The sequence below is a fragment of the Crotalus tigris genome, unplaced genomic scaffold (genome assembly GCF_016545835.1).
Source record: "Crotalus tigris isolate CLP2741 ecotype Arizona unplaced genomic scaffold, ASM1654583v1 scf7180000017550.10884619, whole genome shotgun sequence".
Classification (NCBI taxonomy): domain Eukaryota; kingdom Metazoa; phylum Chordata; class Lepidosauria; order Squamata; family Viperidae; genus Crotalus; species Crotalus tigris.
Window position 1 is genome coordinate 6,132,566 of NW_024096468.1, and position 12,579 is coordinate 6,145,144.

At 43.7% G+C, this 12,579-nt stretch overlaps 1 protein-coding gene across 1 annotated transcript in view; it reads right to left on the minus strand.

Moving 5' to 3' along the window:
* MNT (MAX network transcriptional repressor) overlaps positions 1-12,579 on the minus strand; it is a 79,247-nt gene that overhangs the window by 48,874 nt on the left and 17,794 nt on the right. The window contains exon 2 of the mRNA XM_039341749.1: positions 141-717. Within this exon, the coding sequence (XP_039197683.1) occupies positions 141-717 (577 nt within the window). The remainder of the gene's footprint in view (positions 1-140; positions 718-12,579) is intronic.

Genomic DNA, 12,579 nt, shown 5'->3' on the forward strand with positions numbered 1-12,579 from the left:
TCGTCATAACTGCAAGGGCAGGTCGTAGGTTGTTTTTTCCGAGGTTGTCGTAATTTCAAACAGTCATTAAATGAATGGTTGTAAGTTGAGAACCACATGTACTGAAACGCACAGAGCTGCACTCAGGCCCTTCCACTCACCCGCCAGGTCTCTTCTTCTGCTCGTTGGGCTTGGCCTCTTCTGACGGGTTTGCCTTGACATTGAGTGGCGGAGGCACGTGATGAGGGAGGAGTGGCTGGTGGGTAGGCGGCTGGGGCTTGATGGGCGGCTGGGCCATGTGATGTGGGGAAATGGCCAAGACAGAGGTGGCGTAGTGGGGCAGCTGGCTGGGGCTGGCCGAAGGGGGCGTGGGGGCCTTGATGTCAGGAAGAAGGGGCCCCGAAGTCTTCTGGATCACGGGAGCCATCAGCGGGGGCTCCTTGCTGAGACCCATGTTTATCAGGGGTGAGTGCCGCTGGATGAGTGGGGGGGACAAGTTACTTTGGGGGGCTGGCTGAGGGGCGCTGGTGACCACAGGAATGGGGATGATGGAAATGGGAGCCGCCAGGGACGGGGGAAGAGGAGGGGGAGGAGCTGGAGTGGGCGGAGACAACGGCCCAGCTTGGAGGTCATTACGGGATTCTTCCTGCTGGGTGATGTGATTAACCCTTTGCACGCTGGCCTTCTTCTGCTCCTGTTCATGCTCCTGGCAGAGTTTTTCATGTTTTTCATTCTCTTCTGAAAGAGAAAGAAAGAAAGGAAAAGCCTCTAATAAGCAATGTGTATGGTTCTATCAATTGTGAAATCACCACAAGAGAAATTTCAAGAATCCACAATTTGCGGTTTGTTACTGAGATATGCTAGACCAGTGGTTCTCAACCTGTGGGTCGGGACCCCATTTGGGGTCAAACGACCATTTCACAGGGGTCGCCAAACAACGCAGTCCGCCATTTTTTCCCCCTTTTCCTTAGCTGTGCTACTCCCTTTTATTCTATTGGCTTTTGAAAGCCAATAGAATAGACTCTCTTGAATAGAGTCTAATTCTATTGGCTTTCAAAAGCCAATAGGAATTGTCCAGGCTGTCTCTGCCCTGCTGAGCCCGCCAAAAGTCCCATTCTGCAAATGGTGCTACACCAGTTGAGTAGTCCTCAACTTACGACCGCTTGAGTAGTCCTCGACTTACGACTGGTTGGGGGTCGCGGAATTAAAAAGGTTGAGAACCACTGTGCTAGACTTTGCTGGACTGATGCAAACAGGAATGAGAAAGGGGGTCAAGGGAAGATCACCAACCTCTGGCCCAAAAGGATATTCCCATTTCAATTGGGAAAGAATTGTGCAACAGCAATTCAAGGAAAGAAAAAGGGTGGATCGGATCCCCCAAAAGGGCAAACTGCAAAACTTTTATCTCTCAAAGGGAACCTCCTTACTTATTAACATTATCATGTTACGCCCATCCTTTCATCCACATGTAAAAAGCTGCTAGTCCACAGGGTTAAAGTTTGTTTTATTCTCCCTAAAGGCTTTTCTGGTGCCACCCTTTCTAATCAACACCAGTTGATGCTCTCAGCCCTTCTGTCAGTTTTAATTAATAACCAACCTTTTAAGATATTTCAAAATATTACTTCAATAACCATTCTGATAGCTCTCAGCAGTCAATGGTATACCGAATGTACTGAATAATAACTGGATGCTCTCTGAGCTTGGATTGTGAGATGTCTCATAATCCAATGCAAAAACACTATTGATGTGTTTTCATCATCACCACCATCATCATCCCATCCACTGTTTACGTTTTAGATTATTTTTATTCACTTATAACATAAAATACTAAAGTACAAAAGCAAATAGTAAGGAATAATGGTACGGGAAAGGGAAAATGAAAAGTGTGGAAAAAAAGAGGAGAAAGAAAAAAAAAGGCATTGACTTCCGACTCCCTTTGTTGCAGTAAAAATAAGGCATTAACATTGTATCTCAACTTTTTACCATTTCTATAATAGTATGAGCTAGCCATTTCTATATCAAGAAATCAATCTAATAAGTAAAACCCAAAATCATAGCAATCATTTTTTCCCTCCTCAAGCACAAAGTCCAGAAGCGGTTTCCAAGTAGAAACAAAAGTACTTATATTCTTTTCTTTTATCGAAACAGTCAATTTAGCCGTCTCTGCTAATTCCATCCGCTAGAATAGCTGTTCGTCCAGGGTGGTAATTGAAACATCTTTCCATTTTTGTGCACATTATTACTGCTCTCACCATATATAAAATCAGAATTCCAATTTTTTTTCCCCAAGTCTTTTTTTTCTCTTCTATATGTACTACGGTACTAAAACTCTCATGTCAGTTTGTAACTTTCAACTGGGCGAAATTGAAGGGTATAGTGATTGAAGCAAGGTAATGCCAATGGGCTAAGTCAGGGGTCCCAAGCTTAGCCACTTTATGAGTTGTGGACTTCAAGAATTCCTCAGCCAGCATGCTGGCTGAGGAATTCTGGGAACTGAAGTCCACAAGTCATAAAGTGACCAAGATTGAAGACCTCTGGGCTAAATTACATAATGCCAGAACCCATGCCTCCCGTGGGAGTGAAATTTGGAGAACCTGTGGCCTTCCAACAGCACTTCCCAGAAACCTGTTTGTGTGGCCCAAGGGAACATAGGAGGGCTGTATCACTGCCCCTCATTCTCACCTCCCTCTGACTCCTCCATCAACTGGCTGGTGCAAGATTTGACAGACCACTAACATGTATTAACTTGTTTAATAAATATTGATCAAATATGAATTTGTCCTTTATTCAAAACGGGGTTTTCCCCCCAAAATTCTGTTATTGGGTTAATTTGGGGCAAGCTACCTTCCCAGACTTTTAAATATCACTGAACCAACAAAATATAATTTAGTTTACCACGGTTAACAATATAACCTAAATACATAACTAATAAATAAATAAAACTGATTTCTGGTGTTGGATCAATTCATATGAATTAGGAAATAGAGTCGATACACTAATCTCAAAATTCAGTCAGTGGTTTTCCTCACTGCACAGAAACGTCTTGACCAAACGCATGTCTAAGGGGGTCTCACCAATGATCAGCAGCAGCCATCTATTTTCAACATAATCCTGACTGAGCTCAAAAAAGAATCTGAAAAGAGTTCTACACATCAAACATCCATGCAGTCGTTTGATAAAACAGATCCAACAAGAAATCCCAACGAGATTCATTTAAGCCTAAGGATTTTAAAGACTTTCAAGAAAATCTGACCTGCTTACTACAAAAACGTCATTATGCCGATGGAGAGAAAGCCATGCTCTTTACTTACAATTGCACGAGGAAAATTCATCTCGCACATTAAGTTTTAATCACAGAGAGATTGCAATCCTCAATTTTCGAGCAGAAATATAGCAGAATTAACAGAGGACGGGGTCAAAAAAGTCAAGATGATGACTGTGACAGTGTGACCAAGGCTCTTTATACATGGGGCATGGCTTAAACCACACAACTGCCATCACCATCTTGACTTTTTTTGGCCCCCTCTAAGGAAACCCAAGTGCAGATCTGGACAAAAGTCACCTTGACATGCTAGTAGACTTCTAGAACAGTGTATCCCCAACACTTTAAGATGAGTGGACATCAAGTCCCAGAATTCCCCAGCCAGTAGGGATAGCTGGGGAATCTGCAATGATTCAATGAAGTTTTTCACCCTCCCATCTAAAAAAAAAAAAGATTTTTCCTCCATGTTTGTAAGTCATGAGTATGACTTGCCCTATTTCCAATATGCACATTTTAAGATTTTTCCAGGTTCATGAACTGCTACATTCAAGATATGCCAACTGCATGGATGGGCAGTGAAGGTCACATTTAGGTGGAGCTGCTTCCTCCAAGGTCTTAGCTTCATCTCCAAGCTTGAAAGTAGAAATGTGAGAAGGCCAAGCAATGCTGTTTCAGTGACCTTTCTTACCAGGGGATACAGAGAGCAACCACAGATCTCAGAAAGGATATAGTTGCTTTAAAGCAGGGGTGTCAAACTCAATTTCACTGAGGGCCGCATCAGCATTGCGGTTGCCCTCAGGGGGGTGGGTGTGGCCAGGGTGGGTGTGGCCTACTGGGTGGGTGTGGACAGAGTGGGTGTGGCCTACTGGGTGGGTGTGGACAGCTCTATATCGTTCGCGTCAAGGGTGCCTGTGGGGGCCTGGGCAGGAGTGGGATAGATCTGAGGGTCTCTGGCAGAAGGGGGTGGGATCACGGCAAGTGCCAAGGCATGGTCCACTGGAGGAGCCTCGCTGTTCCTCTCAGGCCATGTGGAGGGTGGGGGGGCCTTCTGGAGCTAAGACTGAATGCATTTCAGCATAGATGGCCACCACAAAATTGTACATTGGCTCCCGGCTGGCCTGGGCCAGGGCCAAGGCAGCGGGGGCCGTTCCCTCACTGTTTCCAGGATGGCTTTGCGGGTCACATGAAACCACTTTGTGGGCCGCATCCAGTCCCTGGGCCTTGTGTTTGACATGTCTGCATTAAAGAGTTGCAGAGATGTGCTACAATCCTGCCCCTAAATAATTCAGAGACGGTTTTGGGAATCAAATCTGTAGACTGCCTGATCCTATGTGAATCCCCCTGCATGGTAGACACACACTTAACACTTTCAAAATAATCATACACAAATTTCTTAAAAAGGAAAAGGACTGGTAGCACAAGGTTCCATGTTGGCTTTTGAGCTATTCAATGTGTTTATAAATGACTTGGATGAAACGTTACAGCAGTGTTTCTCAACCTTAGCAACTATAAATTGTCTGGACTACAACTCCCAGAATTCCCCAGCCAGCATGTTGAAGTTGAAGTCTTGACATCTTAAAATTGCCGAGGTTGAGAAATACTAAATTAGATAATATTATAATCATGTTTGTAAATGAATCAAAGACAGGCGGAGTAGCAAACACCTTAGATAAAGAGTATAATCATTTAGGAGTATCTTGACAAGCAGGAACAATGGGCGGGAAGCAGAGAGATGAATTTTAACAAGGCAAATGCAATGTCCTACACATTTGGGCAGGAAAAATCAAAACTAAGAATATAGCAGGGCCGGTAGGCAGCAGCACACACAGAAACGACCTTGGTGAATCACCAGCTGAACATGAGACCACAGTGTGATGCAGCTACAGAACAAGCAAATGAAGTCCTAGACTGTATCAACAGAAGGACAAGGTCAAGATCAAGGCAAGACATTGTTCCTGTCTATCTGATTTGATCAAATCACAGCTAGAACTATGTGTTTGGTTCTAGACATGGCATTTAGGGTGTACACATTCCGAGGAGAATATCTGAGATGATAAGTTAAGTTATAGTTGTTAAGGGAATCATTGCAGTTGTTCAATTAATAACACGGTTATTCAGTCAATCTGGCTTCCCTGTTAACTTTGCTCGTTAGAAGAACTCAACAAAGCAACCGTCATAAATATCACCCAGTTGCTAAGCGTCTGAGTTTTGATCATGTGACCATGGGAATGCTGCAACGGTTGTGAAAAATGGTCATGTCACTTTTTTCAGTGCCATTGTCATTTCAAATGGTCACTAGACAAATGATTGTAAGTTGAGGACTATCTATATTTTAAGATCTATCATCTAAAACAGTGATGGCAAACCTTTTAGAGACTGAGTGCCCAAACTGCAATCCAAAATCCACTTATTTATCACTGGGTGCCAGGTGGACATGGCCCAGTAGGTGGGCGTGGCTGTGGTGGTCATGGTAGATTGGGTGGATGTGGCCAAGGTGGGCATGATCACTTCAATGTTGCTCATGGGGAGGGACGCCTGTGGGGGGTGGGCAGGATTGGAGATCCAGGGGTCTCTGGCAGGTGGGGCAGTAGGCAGGAGGCTTGTCCTGCGGGGTGAGGTGAAGCAGGGCAGGGGTGCCATTGCCATGCGGCAAGGCAAGGGCTGGGGCGGATGCTGCCTGACACCATCGGCCCCTGCACACAGAGGCCAGTGAGCGCATGGGGGCTGACAGTGTCCGTCAGCAACTTCAACCTGCCGGCCCCTCAACCAGCGCATTCTGGGGCTCCGCAGCCCGCCAGCAGTTTAAAGAAGCCGCCTCTGAGCGGGATGGCCGGCCAACAGCTGAGGAGGTGATGCAGTGGGTCGTGCCCTGGAAAAGGAGAGCATGCGAGGCCAGGAGGAACGGGACAGGGGGGAGGGAAACCAGCCGTGCCAGGATGCATCTGGCCACGTGGGACCTCAGCGAGTTAGCAAGTGGCTGGTTGAAGAGGGACAGTTGCCAGAGGCGTGCCCACAGAGAGGGCTCTGAGTGCTGCCTCTGGCATGCGTGCCATAGGTTCGCCACCACTGATCTAAAACATGGGGAAAAATTCTTCGGAATTACCCCAAAGGCAAGACAAAACACATACAACAGATTTACATTACAATGAAGATGACAGATTGACATCAGAATAATAATAATAATAATAACAACAATAACAACACAGGTAATACTCAATTTATGACTGCAATTGGGATTGCTAAGTAATGCTGTCATTAAATGAGTCATGCCCAACTTTACAATCTTTTTTTGCCGCAGCCATTAAGGTGAGTCACTACGGTCATTAAGTGAATCGTGTAGTTACCAAGTGAATCCAGCTTACTCCATTGAGTTTGCTTCTTGGAAGTTGGCTGGGAAGGTTGCAAATGGTGATCACATAATCCTGGGACAGTGCAATCATTGTAAATACAAGCTGGTTGCCAAGCACTGATTCACGATCATGTGACCACAGGGACACTGCGACAGTCATTAAGTGCAAGGACTTGTCACTTTTTTTTAGCACCAACATAACTTTGAATGTCATTAATGAAATTGTCATAAATTGAGGACTACCTGGAAGAGCCATTCAGCAACGGAGCAGACTCTGTCTCTGAAGATGGTGGACTCCCTTGACCAGAAGTGATTAACAAGAGACTGGATGGCAATTTAACAGGAATACTCTACCTGCACAGGGCGTAAAGTAGACTAGATCAACCATCCCCAACCTTTCCGGCTTGGCAGAGGAGGAGGGGGGGAGAGAGAGGATGGTTTTACACATGCATGCTCGCCTACAACTTCTGTGGCCCAGATGATCTGCAAAATCCATGGACTAGATGATCTCCAAAATCCTTCTCAATGTTATCATTCTGTGTTTCGATGATTCAACAGGACTGGTTTAAAAAAAAATGGGAATACCCGGATCCTGTGCTGGTATCTATAAGCGCATGGATAATAACTTCTCACACAATTCTAATCGAACACCCAGTTTTTGTATTAAAAAGCCTAGAAAGATCTTATGACAATATAATCCCTTATGACAATCTCCCATATCAACCTCCAGGAACCAATGTTCAAAGCTACGCTGCTTCTAGACAAGGAGGGTTCATGCTAGATCGCAGTCGGGCAAAGGCTTAGTGCTTTTAATATAGCCCAAATTGCTAAACCTAATTAGTTTTAATCCAGTTTTTGTGGCTTAAACTGTTGTGCAAGGTGTTTAATTAGTGCATAGTTTGACATACTGTGCCAAATCAGAAAATGAATCAATTCCGCCATTGTGAATGGTGTGAATGCAATCTATGAGATTAAAACCTGTGGCCAGAATTGTCAGGGATGGTTTTAATCCAGTCTTCTCCAAACTGACCTTTTCTAGATAGATAGGGACTATCCTATCCTAAGAATGTCACAATGGGGGTATAGTTACTGATTGTGATACAAAGGAGGTTATATTGATGTTGAACTTGATCACAGCCGCAAGGCTGTTAGTAGGACAATATTGGAAGAAGGAATCTTTGCCTACTTTGCAGGAATGGTTTCTTAAAGTGTCTTATTTGGCGGAAATGGCAAAGATTTCGGCTTTCTTAAAAGAACAATCGCAAGAGAAATTTCTTGCTGTTTGGGATAAATGGATAAAGTTTATACAATTTAAATTGGATATAAAAAAATATCATCTAGCTTTTTTATAACTTTTATTTTTATATATACACATATATTTTAGTGTTATATTCTTTTTTTTCATATAATTTTTTTAACTTTTTTCAATTAAACCTATATTCTGCTCTGGGAAGCTCCAGGGGGGGGAGGGAGTGGGGGTTTTGGGGAGGGTTGGGGAAGGGTTGTTTTGTTTTGTTTTGCTTTGTTTTGTTTTGCTTTGTTTTTGTATTGTATTGTATTGTATTGTTTTTTTTTGTCTTTTTGTAAAAATTTATAAAAAATTTTAATAAAAAAAAAAAAGAATGTCACAATGGGAACAGTGATTTAAAATTAGGCTTCCTAACCCTCTCTAAAGAATAACAGAGTCTGTTTGATTTTACCAATCAATCTTGAGTACAGTCCAATATCCAGTAAGATACCTAAGATCCATCAAATTTCCTAAAGCCAACACATGGGATGATGATATACAGTAATAAAAAAAACAAAAAATACAAATTTCAATCTTCCTACACTTTCTGCCTCTCCTTGTGATGGCACTGCCCAACAAGACAAGCTGCCCAACAGAATTCTGCTATTTATCATATGATTCTGGAGTCAGAGCCTACAGTCAAGTTAATTGACATTAAAAGTCACAGGGAGTATTCTTTGCTTTTGAAAACCAGGGTATGTGGGTTAGCGTGTTGTGTAAAGTCGGGAAGTTCTCGTTTATTGAGCAAACTGTGGATCAGTGAGATGTGTGAGCCTTGTCTAAAAGTCAGGCTTGCTATACTTAAACCCCAAATGCCCACTCCTTCTGAGCAATAAAACACCCGCCGCCCCTTTTAAATTGCTCAGGATTTCAAATCAGCCTTCCAGACTGCGCCCTGTGCTGCAAGCTGCAGCAGGAAAATAGGCAAGCAGAAACAGGGACAGAAACAGTGAAATACTTAATTGCAGGTAGCTGCAGTGACAAAATCCTTTCTCTGCCCAAACTATTTTATTGAGAGGGGAGGGGATGAAGCCCCTAACTACATGCTTCCTGCACTTTCTGAAATGCAACAGAGCAGATAGCTGCCAATTCTCCACATTGTTCACTTCTTGTTCCAGAGGACAAACCTCAACTTACAACCCTTAGCAACAGTTTAAAATTACGACAGACAAAAAGGTATTTACGACTCACATTCAAAGTTCCAACATCTGGGCCCTTTCTGTGGTCATGTGACCACATAGTAAGTGCTCAGTAACCAGCGAGGATTTACAATTTTATGTAGCATCCAGCTGTCACATGACCACAATTTCCAATGGTTTTGATGAAAACTGCTGTTTACTTCCGGTTTCCGTCAAAAAAAAAAAGCCTCTTAGCGAACAATGGGTTCACTTAACAACTGTAGTGTTTGCTGAACAACTGCCACAAAAAGATCTTGTAACTGGGCATGGTCATGTGATGGCCTGCTTTACAACCGTCACAACTTACAACCAAAATGGCAGATTCAATTATAGCCATAAGTCGAGAACTACTATATGGAGTAGACCAATCTCACTTAAAAATCCCTCAAGACACTGAGAAAGTGTGCCATGGAAACCTAATGAAGCAGGAATCGATTCTGACTACTTTATAATGCCTGGGTGAGGCCACACTTGGAATATTGCATCCAGTTTTGGTCACCACAATATAAAAAAGTTGTTGAAAGTCTAGAAAGAATGGAGAGAAAAGCAACAAAGATGATTAGGGGGCTGGAGGGTAAAACATATGAAAAACAGTTACAGGAACTAGTTATGTCTAATTTAATGAAGGTGACATGATAGCAGTGTTCCAATATTTGAGGGGCTGCCACAAAGAGGAGGGAGTCAACCTATTCTCCAAAGCACAAGAAGGCAGGACAAGAAGCAATGAAAGGAAATTAATCAGGGAAGAAACTAACCTAGAACTTAGCATAGCATTTAGCATTTAGGCTTATATACCACTCCATAGCACTTTACAGCACTCTCTAGGCAGTTTACAGTATAGAGCAAATCCCCAACCTCTTGGGCACCAGGGGCCGGTTCCATGGAGAGAGGTTTTTCCACAGACTGGAGGGTGTGAGGTTTTGTGTGCTGCCTGCATCCTGTGGATAGGGCTTTCCTTGTTTGCGTGGACCGGTTGCTAGCATGACGTGGCCCAGTACTGGTCCACGGACCAGGGGTTGGGGACCCCTGGTATAGAGCATTATTTGCATAGTGCCCCCAACAATCTGGGTCCTCATTTTACCAACCTCAGAAGGATGGAAGGCTGAGTCCCCCTTGAACCTGTCAGAATCAAACTCCAGGCTGTGGGCAGAGTTTGCCTGTAATGCTACATTTCAACCATTGCACCATCAAGGTTCCTTCACTAAAAACAAAGGAGATATTTCCTGGCAATGAGAACAATTAATCAGTGGAACAGCTTGCCTTCAGAAATTGTGGGTGCTCCATCACTGGAGGTTTTTATGAAGAGAGTGGACAGTTATTTGTCCGGTATGTATAGGGCAGGGGTTGGCAACCTTGGCTCTTTTATGATTCGTGGACTTCAACTCCCAGAATTCCTAAGCCAAAATGGCTCAGCTTGAAAACCTCTCCCTTTCCCCTCAGCGTGGCTGGCTCAGGAATTCTGGGAGTTGAAGTCCACGAGTCATAAAAGAGCCAAGGTTGGTCTCCTGCTTGGACAGAGGGTTGGACTAGAAGACCTCCAAGGTCCCTTCCAATTCTGTTATTCTATTATCCACAAACCTAGCTTTCTGAAACCTTTACCACTAGACATTATGCAAGTCTGCATGTCCTGTCCGGCCTTGTTTATTTAAAACCCAAGACAAGACCAGCAGCCAGATAGATTAAAAGGAAACTGTAGCCAGATCATTTCTCCACTCTGCTGAGTTATCTTCATTGACTTCTGAAGTTTCACCTCTTAACATATCTGAGGTTAGCCTGTTTCAGCACTTTTGAAGTCTGGAAAGTTTCCTTTTTTAATCAAGGCTAAGATTTGGAGAATAAGCAAAGTCATAGTAGGGAATCCACAATTTCTCCCAATGCCAATATCTGGGATAAACTGAATCTGGAGGCCTTTTGGAAAGAAATTAGGAGAAAGGCAAAGGGCAATCTTGGAGATGGTGGTAAAGGAGAGAATGTGACTGGTTTATTCATTCTTTACATTAAACCATAGTTTGTTGATTGAGCTACATTGTTCAGCCCCACATTTTGAGTAAAGCCATAAACCAGGATCACAACGGCTAGATTTGCACACAATACAACTAGTCAAAACTGAGAAGTCACAATAGCTGGTTTTCACAAAACACCCTAAGCCCAAACCAAACAACTCATGGGATGCCTTAGTGTGATGCTTGAACTCAAGGCATTCTCTTAAGGACACCAAGCTGGTTAGAAAATAAGTGGAACATGGCTGGTTGAAATCTTGCATTTGTAATCAAATTCTTCTTTTACTGTATCGGCACAATGAGTTATGTGGCCTCCTGCCGCAAACGGCGGCACTGCCGTGATGCGCCAGAAACAGCCGCACAAGTACTCAACGGTGCAACAGGTGTCAGAGCATGGAAGGCCTGGTTGCAATAGTCCTAAGATAAGTGGGTGCGGGGCATGTGGGGCAGCTCCACCCCCCCCCAGCTTGATTTTTATGCATGAGCCTCGCCCCAAAACTAGGGCTTATTTTGGGGGTAAAGCTTATATTAGGCGCAAATGTAAAAATCAAGCTAGGGCTTATTTTCGGGATAAGTCTTATTTTCTGGGAAACACGGTATATACTACTCCACAGTGCTTTACAGCACTCTCTGGTTTGTTTACAATGGAGAAGCATTATTTATGTATTGTCCCCAACAATCTAAGTCCTCGTTTTATTGAGTTCAGAAGGCTGGAAGGCCGTGTCAACCTTGAGCCCCGTCAGGATTGAACTCCTGGTTATGGACAGAATTTGCCTTTAAACCACTGTGTCACCAGGGCTCAGAGAATGGTTGTAACTTGACGACTACCTGTAATTTCTCAGGTAATTTTTGTATTAGACTACTGACTAATTCAGGGGTCTTCAAACTCGGCCCTTTTACGACTTGTGAACTTCAACTCCCAGAATTCCTCACTCTAACCAGAAGAAGAAACTGTTCTGAAAGTTGGTGGCGTTCGTCTGCTCTATCACTAGTCTACTCTTCCTCCAAGGAGGAGAAGGAAACATGAATGGTAGTCCTTGACTTACGACCACAATTCAGCCTAAACTTTTTGTTGCTGAGCAAGACAGTTAAGCGGGCCACAGATATTAAGCAAATCACTGCAGTTGTTAACTGAATATTGCAGTCGTTCACCAAATCTGACTCCCCCTCCCCTTTGACTCTACTTACTAGAAGCCAGCTGGGAAGGCTGGAAATGGTGATCACATGAGCCCCAGACAATGACCCCAGGTCATGAATACATGCCAATTACCAAGCACCCAAATTTTGATCGTGTGACCACGGGGATGCTACAACAGTTCTGTGTGTGAAAACTGGTCATAAATCAGTTTTTCCCCCAATCCTGTGGTATCTTCAAATGGTCACTAAATGAATGGCTGTAAGTGGAGGACCACTTGTAGTGTGCACCACCATTTTATTAAGCAGGATGGTGGAAAGTGCCGGCCAGTGCAGGGGTAGTCAACCTTGGCTCTTTTATGACTCGTGGACTTCAACTCCCAGAATTC